This window comes from Cyprinodon variegatus, unplaced genomic scaffold (genome assembly GCF_000732505.1).
Source record: "Cyprinodon variegatus isolate N-32 unplaced genomic scaffold, C_variegatus-1.0 Scaffold702, whole genome shotgun sequence".
NCBI lineage: Eukaryota > Metazoa > Chordata > Actinopteri > Cyprinodontiformes > Cyprinodontidae > Cyprinodon > Cyprinodon variegatus.
In genome coordinates this window covers 161,348-183,992 of record NW_015151155.1, presented here as the reverse complement: position 1 = coordinate 183,992, position 22,645 = coordinate 161,348, and the positions used below count along the sequence as shown (strand labels likewise).

Sequence of the window (22,645 nt, the reverse complement as noted above, 5' to 3'; positions counted from 1 at the left end):
CACCTCCTGTTTTGGAGTATCAATACTTCACCCTTCACTAACCCAATCAATATTTTTGCAAACAACCCCGTTCCTTATAAAAATAAATACATTCTCTACATATATGTTTTTTTTTAATTAATGTAACATGTATAACTTATAAATGGCGGCCTAGTGTTTAGGGCATAGAGCTTGGAATCGTGAGGTTGTGAGTTCAAAACCACTCCCCCAGACTGCCACTCTGAGTCTCTGAGCAAAGACTCTTAACCGCAAACTGCTCCCCTGGTCCCTGAGGGATGGGTTAAATGCAAAGAGTGAATTTCGTTGCGCTGTACTTGACAGTGTAATGACAATAAAACATGGGGGGAAAAAAGTCTCTACTTACTACTTTCTCACTATAAACAGTATGGTCTACTGTTTCCAAATCCATTCACCACTCATATTTGCATGGTGGATGTATTTCCATCATATTTAATGTTGTATAACTGTATGTTTTAACTTTAATCTTGTTATTACCGCTTATTTTTCTTCGCTTTCTGGAATTTGTGTCCATTCTTTCTCAAATTTCAATTTTCTTTAACATCTTTTGTATTTGAAATAAATGTCAATATATTTTTCTTACTTCCAGAGGCTGCTGCCATTATGATTTGTTTGTATTTTTTTTACTAAATACAATTTTCGAAATTTGTACCTTAATTTAAATACTGCTTTTGTGTCGACCATCTGCAACTTTTTTCAACCTCATAATTATTTAATATCTATTTCAGTGATGTGCAGTGATGTGCAGCATTGCTGGTGAAAGGCAGAAGCTGCATACTTGCAAAAGAAAACAAGTATATTAAAAAGATAGAATATAATTTCTTCTCACCCATATGGTTTATTACAATGCATAAATATTGATTGCAGGTTGTGCAAAGGTAATCAAGGGTTCATAAGAGTTTTTCAAACCAGTCCACTGGCCTTTGTGGACCTGGAGAAAACATTCAGTTATGTCCCACATGGTATGTCGGGGTGCCCTAATCTGAAGCCCTTTCTTAGTGGCCATCCAGACTCTTTACAAGCAAAGCAGGGCTCAATCTGTCCATAATGATTGCTGTCTGAATAGTACCGGCACTCAGCATGGAGCTAGGTGCAGTAGGTAGTATGCCACCTAGCACCAATGTACCACCTTATTTTGTGTTATTTACTCTATGTGATACCTGATCATTTACACAGCTTTATTTGTTTGAGGCTTTATAAGAGAGAGGTTCAGTTGTTTGCTACACTTAGGTAACTTTTATTTTTTTGTGGTTCTTTTCCAGTAGGCTGTTGTTCGAATTTGATCAGCGTTATTCATGTGTGTGTCCACCACATAATGACATTTATAAGGCTGAAGGCTGTCTGCATTCAGCGCAGCAGCTCCTATCCTAGCCTGGATAGTGTTTTCCCTGCTGACCCTGCAAAAGGTGAAGGCATAGGAGCTAGGAACAGGAGGTATGAGCTACCGTTTGAGTTACTCGGATTGAGCCCAGGGGTCTGATTGGAATTGGACATTTTCCAAGGGCATGTTTGACTCTGGCAGCTGGGCTCCCCTCTGTCACTGTCTTGTTCATAATATTCATGGACAGGGTTAATGAGTGGGAGGAGAATTAAGCGGGAGTTTGAGAAACCGCTGTAAAGCTGACTCTCCACAGGTCTGTTGTGGTAAAGCGAGAGATGAACCAAAAGGTAATGCTCTCAATTTACAGATCAGCGTCAATTTTTGCAGACAGTGATACAAATGCAACCTGCATCTATTTTTTGTTGCATTTAAATCACAGTCTTCAACTATTTCCCTTGAAGTGTCCTTTTTCTGTATTAGAAAGGTAAAACTGGTACACTCCTGTGTAGTTATATCACACCTCACTGGTGATGTGTGGCATGATATATCTAGATAATTTTAACCACACAATAAACCTGTATACACAAATATAATGGCTTTACAATAAATTCTTTATTTAGTAATTACAATACAGCAACAGTGAAAACATCACAGTACACAGAACATCCTAAATAATTTTCGTTTTCTTTTTGTGTAGAATAAATGAAGCCGTGAGAGAGAACAAATACAAGAATCAATCAAAGACCCAAAACGGAAGTCAATTAAACATTTTACATATTTCCTTTAATTCAAAAAGCATTGTAAATCAAGACTAGAAACATGACTGCAACAAAAGATAAGGCACTTGAACTTAAAAATGTGCATTCTTGATGCCTTAAAATTTTAAGTTGTTTGAGGAAATGACTAAAGCACTAAATGTGTAGATATATGGTCAATAAATTTCCTTTTTCGGTTATATAATGTTTTATTAAAAATGGCTCTTGAAATTGATATCAACATATTTTTTTTACAGTTATGTATATTTCTTACATGTCCAATTGTCCAAAAAGTCTCATAAAAATATTCACACTTTGTCTTATTTTGTCTTAGGAACATTCACTCAAATATGCTCAAAAAGTATTTATTTAATTTAAAAACAACTATAATGTGATCAAAGATCAACTATTTCAACTTATAATTTTAAGTTACAAGATTTAAACTCAGACTTCAAGGTTCTAAAGCTAAAAAGTAGCAATTTATTTTGATGAATGTATATACAATAAGGCTACAATGATTTTTTTTTTTCTCACTAAGTTACACAATGAGCAAAGAATTACCTGAATATTTTATACAGTTCTCAAGGAAGGGGAAACGATTAAAAAGCTTCTTTGCAACAATCGTTTTGGGCGACCTATACACAATATAACAAAAGGAAAAAGGAAGGTGGAGAACACTTATAATCAACCAGTACAAAAGGCAAAAGATGAAAGGTTTGCAAACTATGATTGTCAGACAGCACAAAGACGTATTCATGATGCCAGATGGTTAGATTTTACATGTGCTTGTTGGCCCATGACTTACCGTATCATGGGTCTTATTTGTGTATCAGTTGGCTTAGTCTCCTTTTCTCTGTGGCACCATTTGTGGAGCATCCCCATTGCACCGTGACTGCTGCGGCTCCTCCTGCCTGGCTGCAGGCTGCACAGATTGTGCAGGGTTGGTTGCAGTCTGTGTGTCAGAGGCATTTTCTTTAAGAGCAGCCTTAATCGCCGCGGCCATGCTGATGCTGCCCCCAGCTGAAGGAGCAGGATCACCACTGGGTGTGTGGGCATCGGCTGATGCCCCAGCAGCGCCCCCCGCAGCACCTGAGTCACCCTGATCAGGACCTCGAAGCCGTTTCATGAGGGTCGTCACCCGGACAGCTTTCTGTAATAAAATCTTATTTTACCAGAGTATAATGAAAATGTCCAAGCAGTTAAAAAATTTCTTTGAATTCTGGAAAACATTCTTCGTACTTAATTAAATAAAGATCATATATTTGAAAAGGTAATTGTTAAATAAGATCAAAATATAAATACAAGTAGGAAGAGCAACAGAAAATAAATTAGATGACTAAATTCTAACTTAAACCGTGTGGGTATCAGGGTTGTTCTTTTAAACCCACTCTTTGGTTGCATAAATATTTTTTGGATTAAAAACCTAACTTAGTATTGTGGGTAAAAGCAATAATAAAGTCCTGGTGTGTTGGATTAGCCTTGGTCTGTATCTGATCATTTGTTAGCCTGGATTTAAATAGCTTAGTAAATCATATTGGGTTATTTTTATAATACACTGACATCAAATAGAGATTCAGTTTGATGTGAATATTTATCACGTAGGTGAAAGATACTACCTTCCATTTTGCTTTGGCAAAGTTCTTTTCAATTTGTGCACAAACACCATCTTTTATATTCTTGTCTGAGGCCGCATTTCCAGAAATCCTAAACCACAAAAAACAGAAGAATATTCTTCAGTTCATACAGAAATTCAAAAGATTAATGATTAAAATTGTTGTCACTGGGGTTTATACAAAACTAGGCACAAAAAGCTATGAACCCAATTAAAGGTCGGCTGATCTAGAACGAATTTGCTGCACACTAAGAGCTTTTCATAGAATGATTTGAAGCTGCAGCATCACAAAACATCACCAGAGGGCATCAGTGGAATCATCACATGTGGAGTTAGTTGGTCAAAACAATTTGGGAAATTTCAGGAAGACACAGAGAATGCTTTGTATTATAACAGAGCTGTGTAATGGAGATTGATGGGGGTTCAAATTCCCTTCAGTCAACCAAAGCTCCTTCAAACAAATTTTATATACTTCCCAATGCAGGTAAAAAAAGCACTACGATATATTTGCCTCTGACTTGATCGCAGTTATTTGATTCTTTATATTTTAGTGTGTAATGACACTTCCTATGAGATTATTGTTTCACTAATGAAGTAACCACAATTAAACACCCATAAACCTTGATTTAGAACCTGAATCATGCAATCATCTTTAAAACTGGAAAAATAATTATAGTTATTGTCATTTAAGTAAGTGTATTTGCATTTGTTTTTTTGTTTTTTTACCATTCATGGGCTATAGCTTCCTGAGCTGTCAACCGCTGATCTTGGTCGACATCCATCAAAGAAGCCACCAGGGTCTTTGCTGTAAAACACATTGCAAACAAAAAAAGAAGGCTTCTGGTATTCAGCCTTTTGCTCAATGCTGATATTAACAAGTATGACTTGTAATTATATTTCTTACCAGAATCAGAAATATCATCCCAGTATGGAGAATCAAATTCATAGTCCCCAGACAAAATCTTTAAAAAGAGGTTCTTGTCACGACAGTCTGGGTCTTCTTCATCAGAATCGTCATAGAAAGGAGGGTTCCCTGATAAACTACAGAGAAATATGAATCATGATTTTGTTAAGAAGCTAAATAATGGACATAAATATGTAGGTATGTAAAGATAGTAATTGAGCACCCACAGTATATACATGATGACACCGATGGCCCAGCAGTCCACGGGTCGTCCATATCTCTGCCTTCCAACCACTTCAGGAGCTACATGTACAGTAAGATTAAACCCAATGTCTCATACTTATAGCATTTATTTAATTAAATTATGATTTGTTTTATGAAAAATCAACGATATAAACTCATTTAAGATGTTGTGTCACTCACCAAGGTACTCTGGAGTCCCACATGGGTCCTTAATGAGTCCGTTTTCCAGTTTTGCCAGCTGAAAGTCACTGATAACAATTTTGGAGTGCTTCAGACGATTATAGTACACCAAGTTCTCCAACTGCATTCAAGAATGACCAAGAAACAAAGGGTTCAGTTTGCTGATCATATATTGATCTGTGAAGGTTGCCATAATGTGCATTACAACAGAGATTTTTCCTGTGGTGAAATGCTTCTTTTTTTCACTAGATGTCATTATTGCACCTTACCTTGAGGTTTCTGTGGACAATTTTAAGAGAGTGCAGGTAAGCTACAGCCTCCAGCACCTGCCTCATTACGTTGCTGGTGTCCCTCTCTGAGTAGTACCCTTGATCCAAGATCCAATCAAACACCTCCCTTCCTGTAGCACTGATGAAACCATAAATCCATTGTAAAATATTGAGTCACATCAGTGGAGTTTTTTGATGAACAGATACCTCCGAAATACTTACAGTTCCAGAAAAATGAAGTACTCTTTCTTAGTTTCAAATGCATCAACCAGCGAGAGGATGTTGGGATGTTTTACCCTTTAAATAACCACAAAAGTGTTAGCAGAGAACAATGACGAATGTCAGGATAAAAACCACAAAACATCAATAAAACCACAAAACCAGCTACTGTATATTTGACTGCTCAGGTTACCAATCAGGTACATTAAACCAGAGAGTAGTCTGCTATCATCGCTGTGAAGCACGGCTGTTTTTATGTCTTAAATAATGTTCATATGCCAGATTCTATCCATTATTTTGGATTCAGTTGAAGTGCTACTGTATAAACACATCTACTTTATACACAATCTGAATAAGATTTAGGACTGTTCTTTGACTGGGCCCATGAGCATTCTTTGGTATAAACCCTTCAATGTTTCTCTAGTTATAGGTTTAATGAGGGCTGGAGGATATACCCAAAGATATATATCAAAATCTATTTCTTTATTTTGATCGGTACAATGATTCTGATAATGATATAAACAATTAAAAACTGCCAAATATGCCCTCAACAGATATACGGTATGTAAAAACTTTGGGAAATCATTTTCCCAAGTCTATTAAACTTTTTTTTTTTTTTTTTACATTTTAATAATATATACAGTTTAACAGTGTTTTGAAGCTGCAAGTTCAACAGATTGGATGCACATTTAACCAGATATTTATCTCTCCTTTCTCATATTTCTCAGTCCATGGGTTCTTGCCTATTCATCAGTTTCTTTTTCATTGCCTCCTTTGTTTTTCTGTGATTATCTGTCATATATTTAAGAAAAAAAAAAAAACACACCTTAGCCTGTAGGATTATAGTAACAAAGCATTATTCTAAATTAGCAAAAACACTTATAAAGAACTCTGAAATTAGAAGCTATTTTTTTTTACTATAACAAGAAAAGGGCCTCAGTACAATTGCACAACAAACTTTTGAGAGTTTTATTTATGAATAAACACAAGACATTTTTCCTTCCATCTCACATGAATATTATTTTTGTTTCCAATGTGAAATCCCAACAATAATTCAGGATGTAAAGGTATAATATAGAAAAAAGAAATAAAACTTGAATTGGTCTGAGCACTTTTAAAGGCCACTGTGTAAAGACAGCAACAATAAACAATTAAATACAAATATTATCTTCAAAAATATTTCTTTTCTCCAAATCATTTACAAAACAGCTGAAGATGTGTTTGTAGGAAAAATGCTGTAAGCTCAGAAAGACTGACTTACTATCGTCTCTGCATAGTGATAAAGTTGTTTAATAATTCATTGTGAGAATAAATTCAAAGTTTCTTTAGTTTTTGCTTACCATTAAAGTTTAGATTTTATGGTTATGACTTCAAATTTTTAATGTAATACTACGTACTTATATATAGTTTCTCTAATATCAAATATTTTTCTCACAAATATTTTCTGAAAAATTACGTTTGCCTGTATTTTTAACATTGATGCAGGTGGAGTACTTTACATTAGGTCAAATTCATTCATGCTCACTTACATCTTCAAGATCATTATCTCATTCTTTGCAGCTTTCCTCACTTTCCTTCCATCCTTTTTGTTAAACTTTTTACATGTGTACATTTTCAGGGTGTTCCTGTCCTTTGCTCGAAATATCTCACAAAACTCCTCCCTGTAGAAAAAAAAGGGTAAACATTTGAATTAAAATGGGTTAAATACTCCCAAGATTTTGACAAATATCTGGGAATTAACCACAAAAACAAAAACATGCACTTACGACTTAACAACTTGTCCGAGGTCATATTTGTCAGTCACCTCTGTGGGACTGTTGTAATCCTTCTTCTCCCCGAGTGTGAGACAACCAAACGGCATGGCAGCTTGTGCCCTTCAGTCAGAGAGAGTCCTGCCACAGTGCGACCTGTCAAAAATGAGCAACACCTCAAGTTTTCCAACAAAAAATTCTACATTTCTTCAAACATCTGTACTGAAAGGCCCACATTAATCTGAAGCTAGATTTGGTTAATGGATAAAAAAAATGCAAACAATTAATCCACAATGATGTACTTAGGATAAAATGAATAGAGTAAATTAAATCACATACAGTACGTAGGAAGGAGTTTGTAGTACGATTGTTCTTCTTTTCTAGTTATGCATCTGATAACTCTGCAGGTGAATGTAGCTGGGCATGTAAGAACTAATAATTTCACATTACAACAGAGCCAATAACAGCCATAACAATGACTTATTTTAATAATGTAGCTTTCTGCAGTGATCTCAGGCTTGTTTCTCACAAGGTCTGCGGTGAGTCAATGTCGTACTGCAGCTCCAGCAGCTGCCGCAACATTCATTTTCTATTTTACAGTGAAAGAAAATGAAAGAGGTCAATGAATATTTTTTTAATAGTCAGGAATGACTGATGCAAAATGGAAATGCTGTTATTCTTTCAGCCATTGGCGGTTTTACACTTGCAGCGTGGCTCTGCAACAGTTAAATGTATTGTTTTTATTTGGGGGATTTTGAGCTGTAATTTCATTTAAAAAGCTAGTCCTTTTTAATGGTGGAGAGCCACTAATATACATGTGAGGACATGTTTGAGGCCGTTTGTACTAAAATGTCTCACCTATGCCAATCAGCCTTATGTAATGCAGAGCCCTTGATCATTTTCTGAGCTTTGATTAAGCATTTTTTAAGATTTGTAAGCAAAGAACATAAAGAAGAGGGAGAAACATATAAGAGTCTTTGGTTTTGTTAAATGTTTTGCATTAAATTAATGTTATATAGTAGTACTCCTTTTGTATTAAGAGAAACTCGCTAAAATAACTTTTTTTTTACATCAACATTATTGTGAAAGATACCATTAGGCCAAAAAATGTGTCATACCATGGCAGATTTAGGTTAAAACTCATCTTTCGTTTTACCAAGCTGTTTCTTCTGACTGTAAATAATGTTAATGTTTTGGAAGGTGATTCCAAGAGATCCTTTGACTTTCTGGTCATCCCCAACAATAAATCGTCAATATACTGTGCAAAAAGCTTTACAAGAAAGGTCTGATTATAAAACTTTTTTTTTTCTTGAAATGACTATTGAAGAGGGTTTAAATCATTTTTAACATTCCTTTTTTTTTTCATCCATAGCAGCTCATCCAAGAAGGACACCTCCAGACTGGACAAAGCTCTGTGATTGGCAAGAAGCTGGACTCTCTGGGGACGGTGGTAGAGACAAGGACACTTAAACTGCTGAAAATTATGAACAATTCCAGCCACACTCTTCACCACAGTTTTCACCACTCAAAGGAGCCTGATCATCCCCAAATGCAGGACAAACAGACTGCTGAACTCCTTTGTTCCTCAAGCCATCAAGCTGTACAACACAACTCCTCACTTGGGGGGACGGAGGAGGCAATTGGAAGAGGGACAAGGGTCAGCACCCCCTCTTTGGACATCTTATGCGAAACATTACCTATTGTCACTCATTTGCAATACTTTTTCTCTCACTGTGCAATAACACATGCCAACTACTGTGTAGGCTGTGTATTTTTTTTTTACTTATTTTATATGGTCAGTACATTTCTGCAGTGAAAGTGCAATAACCCAAATTAACTACTATATAGTCTTCCCTTAGTTCTCTACTGCAGAAATATCTTTATATAAGGGAAACATACTCCAGGACATTACAACATTCTTTTTTATGCTTTTTTGTACTATATACTTTCTTTATATTGTCTTGTCTTTAATGGCATCTTGCTTTAACTCTTTGTACTCTTTATAAGCTACAGTAACCAGAGGTTCCCTGAAGGAGTAATCCCAAGGGATAAATAAATTTTAGTCTAAGTTTCAGTCTAAGTAAAGTCTCTGAAAAGCCAAATTTAAAGTTTGCAGGACATATATTCTTTCCTTTATAAAAAAAAGTATTTTTAAACCAAAATGATCAGTCTGTTAAACCATAACCCTAAAAAACCCTATAAAAAGTTAACCTTAGGCTGATACAAATGTACAGTGATATAAAAAATTGAATTAGAGAGAGCGAAGTCCACTGCGAAAATACTGCAAACCTCCAGAATTACCATATAAATGTTTTGGCTTATATGGAATAATGTCTCATTTTTTTTGGCAGGCCTTACAATAAAAATGGAAGCTTGTGTAGAAGAGTGGGAGTTAAGAGATTCTGACTGTCTGCAACCTCAGTCAAGACAAAAGGCAGATATTTCTTGCGGCTTTAAACAAAGAAACTAGAATGTGAAGTGAAAAAAAAACAAAACTTTAGGCTTATAAAAATACACCTTATAAGAGTGTATGTCCTTGCGGTACTTGTCAACTAAATTTCACTATAATGCAAAGGGCAAAATATTCCTTAGTGAAAACTAGCTTTTGGAAAGTAAAGTTTCTTTTCTAAATAGTGGAGGAAAAGATACATAATATATCAATATTTTATGATCGGAGAGCCAAACCCGGCTCACCGATCATAAAATAGTTCTATATCTAGTTTTATTCTGTTCTAAAAAGATGTTTACTTATTATTAAACTTGATAAGATATTTTTTTATAAAGAAAACTTGAGATTTTTGGTAGTTGAATATATGTTAAATATACAAAATCTCCCAATAAGAAATTTCCTTCAAATATATTTTAAAAAATATAATAAAACTAATATTTTCATATTGGTCAAAATATTATTTGAATATAATACCTAGAACATAATTCCCTTATTTTTTATATTTTAATCAGCTATGAATGGGAATCAGGTGAGCTGAAGCAGGAAAACCCCTAAAACCTGCAAGACAGCGGTCCTCAAGGACCGACTTAAGGCATGCTTGATCTAGACAGAGGAATGCTGAGACAAAACAGTGAGATCCAATTCAACACATGTTGGGATCCTATATGGGAAATTAATTTCATAATCTCTCTCAGAAGTCCCCTAGTTTAGATAAATTAAGGAAAATTATTTGATTTTACCATTTTAACCGACAAAGAAACTTATGAGAAGGCACTTCTCAACATTGAAGTACTGCAACTACTCCATTCAGGCAGATGAGATATATTCTGGTAACTCATCATTTGTAAGATAAAAAAAACAAAAACCTTTGTTTATTTGAAACATATATCTGAAACTATCACATGCACTATAAGATCTTTTTTATTTCACTTAATAAACAAATTTGTCTTTGAAGTTATACAGGGCAAGTAAGAGATCTACTGGTGACCTCTTAAGACTATTATTCTTAAACAAGTCTTTAATATCACTTATTCTGTGTAATTTGTGCAGTTCAAATCTTTTTTAATAACCACACCATCTTCAACAAGAGAGACTTGCAGGGATTGAAATATTCTTAAAGAATTTTGACACAACAGATAAAACAGTTCAGTTCAGTCGCTCATGTACAGTAAGGGGGTCAACTAGGAATAGCCCAAGGGATTACATCTCTGTTATTCCATTAGGTTTTTTTTCTCAAATGCGTCCCAGGAAACGGCGTTCGCTCAAGGCTAGTTTTATTCCAGAGGTTTGCACTAATCTTAGTGGACTGAGAACAACTAATACAAAGAGGCCATCTCTCTTTGCAGAGCTTTGCCTCTACCATCTTTATTCTGCAGTAAAGCATCTACTCTTTCAAAACGTGGAACATTTCAAGATGGTCCGTTTTAGTCCTAAAGGAAAGAACTCTGAGTTCCCTCCTTTATATACTGTGTACACAGAGGTTTAACAGTTACGGCTGGTTTCATCCACCAGAATTCAAGAAATATATATATATATATATATTTTTTTTTTGTGTGTAAAAATACTGATAAGCTACTAAAGGAGAGACAAATCAGATAAAAACAAAATAGATTATTTGTTGTTTGTTTTACATAAACAGCAAAAACTAGAATAATGTACAACCAGGGTCTTAAAAAAACTTTTTGTATAATGCCTAATGTTTCTCCTTGGTAAATTTGAACTGCCTCTGTTTTTTACTTCTCCATGTCACCAAAACACTGTCTCTGTGACAAACAATAGTCCAAACAGCAAGCAGAATAATGACCAGCACTGCTGTGAGACCATTATTGCAATCATCAGATGCACAGTGAATCACAGCTCCTCACACCTTTCCCCGGAAGCTTGACTCAGTCTGTGGCAGTGTGCAGCAAACAACACACGGCGCACAAAAGTCAGGCAGGATTTTCTGAGCATTTAGTCTTTTTTTTTTCATAAAAGCAATTTTAGAGATTAAAGCCCGTTCTACATAAAGGACACAAAGCAACCCACTGCTGCTGAATCGGTGCTATTTTATCTCTAGCTTTTCAGAGATCGAGTGATAAATCCGTCTTTAATGGGAGCATCAGTGCCACTCCAAATTAATAATGCTGCAGCGATAATCATTGAGATAATTTAAATGTTATTGCTAATTGGAGTAAATGAAATCAGCAGAACTGTTCTGTTTAATTTGCAGGACTGTTTGACCAACTTTTAAGAATTTAGTAGGTAAACCAAAAACATCTTTTTTTTTATAATGATTTAGCCAATGCAGTAGTGGATTACTGAAATTGTAAAAAGGAACATAGCAATAGTCAGTTATAGTTATAACCAAAAAAGAAGACATAAAGAGAGGCATTATGTTATAGTATATCAATTAAGCAAAAAGACACATTTCAAATAATTGTTCAGATAAAAAAAAAAAAAACTATTTTAAAATTTGTGGTGCATAACTGATGAAAGATTTGCTTATAGAACTACCTTCTGTGTTTTTACGGCTGTTTTCTCCTGTTATTTTAAAATTTTCTTTGTAATGCTTTGCATTTTTAGACGAAACAATGAATGAAAAATCCCTAAACAGAAAAAAAAAAGTTATGTTAAAAAGCAAAGGGCAGTTCTCCAATTTTAAAGATTTTATTTAAAGAAACTCAATAAAATTAAGCAGAATTTTCCTTTTGATGCAGAATTATAACATTATAGTAAGCAAAGTTTATGGGTTATAAAAACGTTCACAAGGTAACCAGAGAGTCAGTTAGCTTTTTGTTTTATTCTTTTTATAATGTTTTTATATAAGTGCTGCAGAAAATGATGCCTTTATTTGCAAGATCAACTATGTTTAAAAAAAAGCAATCGTATTGATATGTAAAGTTTATTCATTCTTAGAACGTATACTTTTACATTTTGTAGTCAATTTGTTTGTTTGACATCTTGATCCCAACAAAATTAACTGAAAAAAAATGTCTGAAGAAGAAAAGAGTGCAATGTACTAATAAAGCAGAGGGATCTGCCCATGAATGTGTTTGTTAGGGCCATCTCCAGCAGCATGGGGGCACATCATGCTTCTCTCTAGGCATGAGCTTTCTGGATCTTTATAGGAAAAAGATGGACTAAAAACAGTCTCACCATCTGCTGTAAAAATATTATAATTTACATGAAATAGGGAATCAGTGTATATAAGGCCATGATCCTTAACCCTTCAGGACGCTCAGTGAAATACTTTGAAAATCCAAATTTCAAGCCAATAGTGTTATTGGAATCCAGGAAAAGACCTTATTACCTTTGTAACATTAAAAAAATATGGATATTTTGATGGCAAAAAAGAATGTCAATGTAATAACAAGAAACGCCACCTTGCACGAATATATTAAGAAAAATAACAAAAGTGTTTCTATTAGAAATGCATGAAAAACCCACCGAGAGTGAAAGATTTTTTTGTTTGTTTATTTTCTCGGTAGAACATAATTTTAGAGCCACTAATGCTAATACTGACAGTACATTTTTTAGTTTATAAACGTAAATATAAATGTTAACATTTTAATATTTCAATTTGCTTTTTACCTTTTTTTCTTGACTTGTTAACTTTCTTTTTTCTACTTAATTTACAGTAGGTAATACATCATTCAAGGGCTCATCTAATTGGTCAAATGCAGAAATAAGATGTACAGCCATGTAGCAATATCTTTGCTGAACCTCACTTAGGGATGGGGGGGGGGCTCAATTTATAAGGGCTATGTATGACAGTGTTCAAAAACAGGTTACTTGCCCTATAAAGGGTTAACAATGGCAATATTATTTAAAGTAGAAAACAGGCTGCTTAGTGGTGCAAAGGGTAGCACTGCTACCTTGCAGCAAGAAGGTTTCGGGTTTGATTCCCAACTCAGGGTCATTCTGCATGGAGTTTGCATGTTCTCTCTGAGCATGCGTGGGTTCTCTTCAGGTACTCCAGCTTCCTTCCACAGTCCAAAAAACATGACTGTTAGGTTAATATTCTTCTCTAAATTCTCCTTAAGTGTGAATGTGTGTATGAATGGTTGTTTGTCCTGTTTGTCTCTGTGTTACCCTGAGATGGACTGGTGATCTGTCCAGGGTGGACCCCGCCTCTCGCCCATAGATAGCTGGAGATAGGCACCAGCACCCTTTGTGACCCCAGCAGGGATAAAAGTGACAGAAAATGGATGGGTGGAATGGATGGAACAACATGCCATGTGCCAAATTGTACTTTATAAATTTGGAGTTTACAACTTCTGATTTCCATCCATCCATCCATCCATCCATCCATCCATCCATCCATCCATCCATCCATCCATCCATCCATCCATCCTCCAAACAGAAAAGAAACAGAGGCTGAACTAGATGTAGGGCCAATTTTTGTTGAGTCATGCCTGCATCCTGGTATTAATGCGTGGTGATACATGCTAATTTTTCCAGCCCGGTCATAATTATTTTGCAGATATTTGAAAGCTGTTTTGTCCAAAAGTAATTCCTCTCTTACCTCACCTTCTTGGTTTTGCTCTTTATACTTTGGCTATGAAGTGTATTTTTTAGCAGTTATGTAAGTTTACACGGCCATGATCCAATCTTCCAATCATACATAATTTGGAACACTCATCGTGTGAAAGTTTAGGTTATGGATTTTTTAAATTTTAGTGAGGAAAAAAAATAAAAATACAGCAGTAATTTTTTTTTCTTTTTGGAAAAGTTCAGTTATGTTGTTTTTCTTTTAGGAAATGGCTTAAACTACTGCAGCTAGAAACCACTGATTGTGGCCAAAATCTTGGTCTCATGCTGAACTCAGACCTTAACCTTTACATTAAGGGCATTTAGTAAGTCAGCCTTTTATCACCTGAAGAACAATTCCAAAATTAGAAGAATTAGAGAATCTAGAGATACTCATTCATGCATTTATCTTTAGTAGAACCGATTAATGCAACAGTGTCTTCATAGGTTTGCCAAAAAAAAACTCCATCAGACAGCTGCAGCTGACCCAAAATGCTACTGCCTGTGTTCTCACTAGAACTAAGAAAGTTGAAAACATCAGCTCAGTTCTGAGGTCCTTCCACTGGCTCCCTCTAGCCTCTAAAATCCTTCTGTTAGTCTATAAATAATTGAATGGATTAGCGCCTAAATACATAACATATTTGTTTTCAGTGTATCAACCTCCCGGACAACTCAGGTATTCTAGTTCAAGAAGACCTGAGAACTAGAACCAAACATGGAGAAGCAGCATTTAGTTCCTATGCTCCACTTAACTGGAAGAAACTCCCAGAAGCCTGAGTTCCTTTAAGTCAAAGTTAAAAACTTAGACTGTTGAAGTTAAACTGCTAATTTAGGTATTATTAGTTTACGGTTGTGGTCGTACTATTTTATTTGTTTTACTACCTGCTTTTATCATGTTTTTATCTTAACTTGCTTTATTCTGCTTTTATTTTTCTTTTCTTTTATTGTCTAATTCATGTAAAGCACTTTGAATTGTCCTGGTACTGAATTGTCCTATAAAAATAAACTTGGCTAAGAAGTAAAAACTGTACTTCATACAAGTTTGTCATCTAAAATTACACTGTTTTTTTATGCTGCTATTTTTGGTTTGGATTGTTGGTCAGAGCGACACGAGACAGTGGAAACAGGCCAGAGCTGCAGATTTGGCCATGGTTTTCAAAGGAAACTGCATGGTGACATGGGGCAGATGGTAGTAAGGATTTTTCAGCCAATTTTTTAGCCTCTAATTACTTCATTTAAGCGCTTGTCAGTGACATACACCAAAAAATCTTTACGTCTGCATTTCTGATTTTACATTCGGGGATGAAGGGGCTGATAACTTCCATCTATTACAAGCTCAGTTGAGACAAATTACAGCACAAGGACCAATAAAGCAAAGATATACATATGTGTGATCCCTAAGACACACATTTGAAGAACTTTATTACAGAGATGGGAAACATTAAGAAACTGAAAGATGTGGTGGAAGATTTTGAGTATCATGAATCAGCCTCCCTTTGTGCCTGTTTTTTCTTTACTCTGCATTGACTCTACCATTCATCTCTTTCTCAAGCATCACTGGCTCATCTGACCAGTTTCTTCTGATGTTGTTTTGTTGCCATGGTTTCCAAGTGCTACAGTATGCACCAAGGTACTGTCTGTGCAGAACAGCTCTGTATGTTCTCACTGCCGTCACTGGCCAAGATTGCTGCCACTTTGTGACGGGTACAGAGCTGGAATTCAAACCAAAATCTAAAAATTGACAGAATATCATCCAAATTCATCTTATCACAGATTTTTACCCCACTAAACTCTGATATATTTTTTTCAGATCTTCAAATGCCATCCACAAGTAAACATTACGTAAAGTACAACAACACATAGGCTTTATATCAACAGAAGGCAAATTACATAAATCTTAAAGATGTGCTGATATCAGCTTTTTAAGATCTCTTAAATTCTCATAACAAGCTATTAACAGTTTGGAAGAAAGGTGAAAATGGACATCAGTGAGGAAATATAACGGCGCATGGCATTAGCAAGGGCTTAACTGACATACAGAAAAAAGAGAAGCAAACAAAATACTGTTTGCTGTGACACTAACAAAGAAAAGAGATAATGATAATTAAGTTGGGACAAAATCCCAGCTGTAATGTCTGCTTATTTGTTAGTCTTAGCAATGCAGCACAACAACCTATAACAGGGCATTGGAAAATTAACCATTTCAAACTGTCACCAGGCTTTTCTAAGTGTGAAATGAAGGGTTTTAGCATTTTGCTGATATTTTGGCAGCAACCAACTACGTACACAGATCATTTTTGCAGGAAGTATTAAGTCGTTTTCAAAGGTTCTGCTTCTAAACTTCCATGGGAAAAGTTTTTTACTTCAATAAGTGATTACCTATGTCCCATAGTGTGGAAGAGTCTGTCAAGCAAAAGTGTTCAAATTAAACGTGTGACATTATAAAGACAAAACTACTACTATTTGAGAATGTAACCTCCCTTCTGGTAAAAACACTGTCCTTCTGGACTCTCAATGTTGTGCCTTTCTTCTTATCGTAGCAATCTTAATTTAGCTTTGAATAAACTGCATTTATGTAACAAAACCCTGGCCTGAGGAATTAGTGAACTTGAATCCCCCCAAGAAAAGCAGGCAATAAGTAAATAAATAGAAGGTTGAATTTAGAGCTATAAAATGTCTTTCTGTATTCAACCAACTTTAAAATTTACGTCAATGTTTTCTTTATAGCTTCATTAAAAAAATAAGGCAATGGCCAATAGTATGATTTGAAATTATAAACAGGGAAATCCTTTGAATTTTATTCCATTGTTATGTAAGAATGGAATATCTTCTACTGCTTGTCTTGTTTTATGCACAACACAGCCATTTTGGGAATGTTTTTTTTAAAAGGAACACTAGTAGTCCTGCACCCCAAATGTTGAGGGTTCAATTTCAGTATTTCTCTGCACACTTAAAAATGTTTGCTAATACAGAAATTCTTTTTAGCAGTTTCTTTGACAAATAAAACCAAAACTGTTTAAATTCAATAATCTGCGCATATTTAGACAAATCTGCTTGTAGACACAATGCATGAAGTTTCTCATTTTTAAAGCGATTTAATTCAATTCAATTCAATTTTCCTTTGGGATTATTAAAGTAGTTTGTAATTGAATTGGATTCCCTTTGTTTATAAAACACAAATTTGAAACAAATAGGGTTTCAGTGCACTTTACAAACATATAAATCAGTTACAAAGCTTATGTAGACAGATTCAAATGAGCTCACATACTTTCGTGGTCCTAATAATATACTAGTAGAACTAATTCAAATAATTAAATCTAATTGCAAAATTAATTTTATAATGTGAACTGGTTAAATGTTTTTTTTTCAAAAAGCCAATTGGCTGCATCAACTTATTAACTTGGTAGCAATTCTTCATAATAAATAAATACTTGGCAATAGAAAAACTGAAAAGACCAAATAATATATGTGTCAAGAACATAGACTGTATCGTAAATGTTCAAGTGTTTTACACTAAAGACAAGTGCTTAAAAGCAATCAGATGAGTAAACACACATAGACAACATATGTCATATCCACTGAGGTGAAGGGCTGGGTATAGCATGCTTGTTGTTTTTTTTCCCTCTCACTCTTTCTGCAGGGTGTAACTGACAGGTGGGGTCCAGCAGCTTCAACCCATCCGCACTCATCACAAGCTGCATCAGGAGGAGTGATCTACACGAGAAGGACACCGGACTGTCTTCACTTCAGTGGTGGATTCCTCCACTTGAGTTTCAACCTGCGCCAGGCCATGGAGTCTACTACGTAGCTGTGAAACCCCCACTCCTTCTGGCCTTTTAACGGATTCTGCGCCTGCTTGTCTGCTGTTTCTGCTCCTAATCTGCAGCGACTAAACTCACTTCTACACTTCTCACTCACCTGCCTGTCCACCCTCCACACATCCCACTGCAGCCTCTTTTGGGAGGAATCAGATGAACATAAACTAACCTGCTCATCTGTTATCCTTCTTCCTTGCCTCTGTGGAAGTGAACTCATCCTCCCTGGACTCCCCATTTCCAGCCACATATGCCTGAGTTAAACCCAAGCAGCCCCGGAAATCCATGCAGATATTTTCAATTTCAATAAACTTAATTCTATCTATATCCTGAGTCTGTAATCACTGCTTGCATAAGAGTCAGTGTGGTTCCAGGAAGGCAATTATTTACAGTTTTTATCTGCTTGGATCTTTAATATCAACTGTTGTTTTTAATTAACGTCCTGAAGAGGCTGAACACATCATGTAAGCATTTAAAGCACTCACTCCGAGGACTGAGTATGGCAAAAACCCCAAGATGATCCAAAAGATTTTATTAATATTAATAATGCTGGAGGATAATAGGTGATGAACTCTAGACTGCATCCTTTATGCCCATCATCAGCTACTTTTTCTCACTTAACCAAAAATGGCCTACAGACAGGTGGGACACTTTATTACATCCTTAAAAACATGTGTAACTTAACATCCTAATGTGTACAGCTGGATACTGGTTTCCAGAATCAATTGAATTCTGATTATCAACATACAGAGTTGATTCTTTTTGATCCGATAGAATCCAATCTCAAATTGGATTAATGGTATTTAAAAAAAACATGTTACCTGAATTAAATGACTTTGTAGTTATGCATATTGATACTATAAGCATATTTAAATGCACAGGCATTTAGTAAAGCAATGCATCCACAAGGACAATAGAAAATTCATTTTTCAATTTATCTTTGGTTAAATGAATCAGTGTTTAGAACTGAGACCAGCCAATGTGTTATGTAAATAGTTACAGTTGCCATATACCTTATGCATGTTTTTTTTTTTTTTTTAAAGAAGAACTATATTCAGTTTTTTTTTTTTTACATAAAGTAGTGCTGGTATAAGTCATTTATAATATTGTATTGTTTCCCAAAATAAAAGACTTAATATGTTTAATATGTTTATTCAAAATACAGTGAGGTGAACTGAGGATGTATCTGTTGGTATATGTCTAGTTATTATACACTTATTATGTAAAATATTTAAGGAATAACCAATGCTGTACCCTTAATGTACTAAAATAAGGGCTATGAATTAGGGGTGGAATGGCATTAAATTGAAGTGGATGAGGGTCAAATTCAAACACTGCTTTGGGCCCCAAACAGCAAGGAGTCAACTATGTCATTAATTAACCTTCTCTTGAATTGTATACAAACATCTGATTTCTGAACCATGTTATCAACTTTAAAACCATGCTTTTTTGAGCAGCACCCCTTGATGCAGCATTTTATGGCAGCATACTCCCATTATTTCTAAGACACACAGATATTATCCATGTTATCATACATTGCTCCAATATCTTCATATATAACCATCCTCTCAGTATTTTCCTTCCACTGGGAAACAGTGTTCTTATATTTTACTCACTGACACAGCCTCCTTCAGGAGTGCGTAAATGTGCGGCTTAAAAGCCGCTTTTCAAAAATAAGTGGAGAAAAACTGCTTAACTGTGAAACGATGACAAGTGATGACAAGAAGACAAGGACACGGCGTGACTGAGTGTGTTAAACTCAAGTAGCGTTTCTATAGGAGCACAAAGCGCACTTTTAACAAATGCTGTCAAGTTTGTTAACGAATTTCTCAAGCAGGTCTTTCCACTAATAGTTATGGAGAACAAAACTTATATTAATAAGAGAAAAAAAGATAGATTCACCTGCAGCTGATGCAGATTGACATATGAATTAATGTTTTTTTTTTTTCATATAATCAGATGTGGAAGAATAAACCATGTAAAAGACAGGATGAAACCATACTTATCTACTATAGCTACAGAAGTTTTAAAACCAAAACACGTACGGCGTCCTTGTCCAATCATCTTGCTGAATACATTATTCTCAGATAATATCGAAAAGATTTATTTAATTTTATTTAATCTTTTTTAAGCATTATTGATTTATGATTGATTTAAAAAAAAAAAAAAAACAGATTTCTCACTTACCTTCAGAGAAGTGGACTGGTTCGGTTCCAATTAGCGATCTTGCGTCTGCTCCGGTTTGGCTGAGGGGTTTTGGTTTGTTTGTTTCTTTTCTTTGCGCTTTGACTTTTCTTCAGTCCTCGCTAATGTTACATGCGCCTTGCAGTTGGACACATGTAAAGATCCTCAAGCATTTCCAACAAGTCAGCTTATTGACGGGAGTATTACGTGAGTGTGTGATGGTGAGAGCGGGGCTGTGATGATGCAGGAGGAGGAGTTGCGCGCCCGACGCGCGCTGCACTGCTTTAATGTTTGATTGCGCGGATACAGCATTGCATCAAATCTTCATCATCATTTTTATTCACTTCTTTTTGTGTGTGTGTGGTTTATTTGATCGTGTCCACATTTAACAAAAGATCTTCACTCAATAACTTGCAACTCACACAAAACAACATCTCTGAAATGTATTTATCAGATTACATGGAAAATAATAGAAAGAATCTTAATGATTCAATTTTAGGAATAAAGAAATAATAGTCTTAAGGGGGTAAACTGCAACTTCATACAAAGCAAAAGCAGACCAGTCTGTGGAGAAACAGACAGCAAAATAAAGCAGCAATGGTGCGTAGCCAGTGCCTGCTTTTTTTCTTACAGAAAATCTAGTAGGTGATATGATTAAGGGAAGCAATCCAAATGAATTCTAGACCTTCCGGTCGTGTTAAAAAGCATCTCTGCGGTGCATTTCAATAACAGAGAAATGCAAACCTGTAATTGCTCTAAAAGAACTAATAAAATTTAGAAAAGCTTCAACTTCAATTAGACTAATTTCACACACAGATTAGCCTATATTTTAAGAGTTTATATCAGTCAATGTGGAAGAAAAGGGCAATGGAAATTTAGAATATAACTTTTTTTTCTCTCCCCTGAAGTATGTCTGCATGCAATATGTTTGGTCAATAGTTTTCTAAATTATTATCAATGCAAAATATTTAATAATTGGTCAATATTTGCAGCTAGACTGGGTGAATACACTGGACCTTAAGCAGCTTGAAATTTGTGACCCACTATTCCTCTGCACTTCTGAACTTTGATTTCAAAGAAGGAAATGCAACATTATCTTTGAACCCCTGTATGACTGTCCAAACATTTTCTATTTGGTGCGGATCAGATAAGTAAGCATTGCCTCTTGTTTAGGAATGGCCTAATAAAAGGCATGTGAGACATGTTGTGGATGCGTCTATGTGTCTATTGACAAAATGACTCACATTTAATTTCATAACTGTCCCTCAAACTCTTCAAAAGGCTTTGCTTAACAAACATGTCCTGCCTTTAATTAACCCTGTTTCTTGTATACTTTTTCCTTCCATTAGGCTTTCCATTATATTTGCTTGATAACAGGACTCTGGACACTTGATTAGCTCTCTAATTAGAGGGCAATGGCTGTTTGGGGCTTACCTTTCTTAGGGAATATTATAAATGGTGGTCCCCTGGACAACTCTTAACTGAGTAATATTCTGTATGATAACATATTAATAAAATATTTCTGCATTAGAAATACCTTCAGGTGCATTTGCCTTCTGTTATTGCAAGGTAGTAATACAAATTCTTCCAATTTTGGGGGATTTGTTACAAGTAAGACATAGTCCAAATAATAAGGAATATTTACATCAAACACTTCATATAAAATATATTGATGTGTACTTATAGTTAATTGAAGAATTAGTGCTGATTTTCTATTCTAAAGCTTAAAAAAAACACCAGAGCCTCATTATTTAAAGCTATATATATGACCAGGAACAAAAATATTTGGAATGTGTTCCATGATAAGTGAGGACATTGCGAGCCATAAACATCAAACGCCCACAACACAAGGGGCGACTGTCCAAGTCAAGGTGAAAATTCTTTTTTTTGCCACCCTCACGCTTAGTTTATTATTGCACACTGTTCTGTACAAAACATGGCTCTCTAAGTTGTCTGTTGTGTTTAGTAACAACACTAGATCATACCTTATGAATGCATCTTCCTGCTGGGATCATTCACTTCCTGACCCACAGCTACCTTCCTTAGAGTACACAAAAAAAAAGATTTGTTTTTTTTTTTTTAAGAAAATAAGAAACACTAGAGAAACATTGATTTTTTCTTAGTTTTGTTAAAGAATACCTATTAAAGATTTTCACCCTTTGCCATTATGCAATCTCAAACTTCAGCTTTATGTGGAAAAAGGAATACAATAGGGCAAATATAGGTAATGACAGGAAAACATATAAATGGTTTTCAATGTTATTTAGAAATGTAAATTTAAAAAAATAAAGCTATTATATACACTATATTGCCAAAAGTACTCACTAAACGGCCTTGACTCCCATATGAGTTTGAGTGACATCCCATTCCTAATGCACAGGGATTCAACATGACCTTGGTCTAATCTTTGTTG

The 22,645-nt window shown here is 35.2% G+C and overlaps 1 protein-coding gene across 2 annotated transcripts; it reads right to left on the bottom strand.

Moving 5' to 3' along the window:
• Window positions 1-2,425: 2,425 nt before the first annotated feature.
• LOC107097498 (caM kinase-like vesicle-associated protein) lies at window positions 2,426-20,444 on the bottom strand. Of its 2 annotated transcripts, XM_015394656.1 has the most exons (12): window positions 20,236-20,444; window positions 7,288-7,428; window positions 7,051-7,182; window positions 5,525-5,599; window positions 5,303-5,441; window positions 5,034-5,154; window positions 4,838-4,913; window positions 4,611-4,747; window positions 4,433-4,511; window positions 3,711-3,798; window positions 2,900-3,244; window positions 2,426-2,729 (listed from the first exon to the last, which is right to left on the bottom strand). In XM_015394656.1, the coding sequence occupies exons 2-11, from the start codon at window positions 7,380-7,382 to the stop codon at window positions 2,933-2,935; spliced, it is 1,254 nt and encodes a 417-aa protein (XP_015250142.1). In that variant the 5' UTR covers window positions 7,383-7,428; window positions 20,236-20,444; the 3' UTR covers window positions 2,426-2,729; window positions 2,900-2,932. The 2 variants fall into 2 exon arrangements, with proteins under 2 accessions (XP_015250142.1, XP_015250141.1); XM_015394655.1 differs by having other exon boundaries at window positions 2,426-3,244.
• Window positions 20,445-22,645: the final 2,201 nt, after the last annotated feature.

What these genes read in the sequence shown, in the direction of transcription:
- LOC107097498 (XM_015394655.1), bottom strand. Translation starts at nt 7,382, where the DNA reads ATGCCGTTTGGTTGTCTCACACTCGGGGAGAAGAAGGATTACAACAGT. An exon ending in TACTTCATTTTTCTGGAACT is followed by an intron (nt 5,442 to 5,524) that starts GTAAGTATTTCG and finishes TGGTTTCATCAG; the next exon opens with TGCTACAGGAAGGGAGGTGT. An exon ending in GAAGCTATAGCCCATGAATG is followed by an intron (nt 3,799 to 4,432) that starts GTAAAAAAACAA and finishes TTTGTGGTTTAG; the next exon opens with GATTTCTGGAAATGCGGCCT.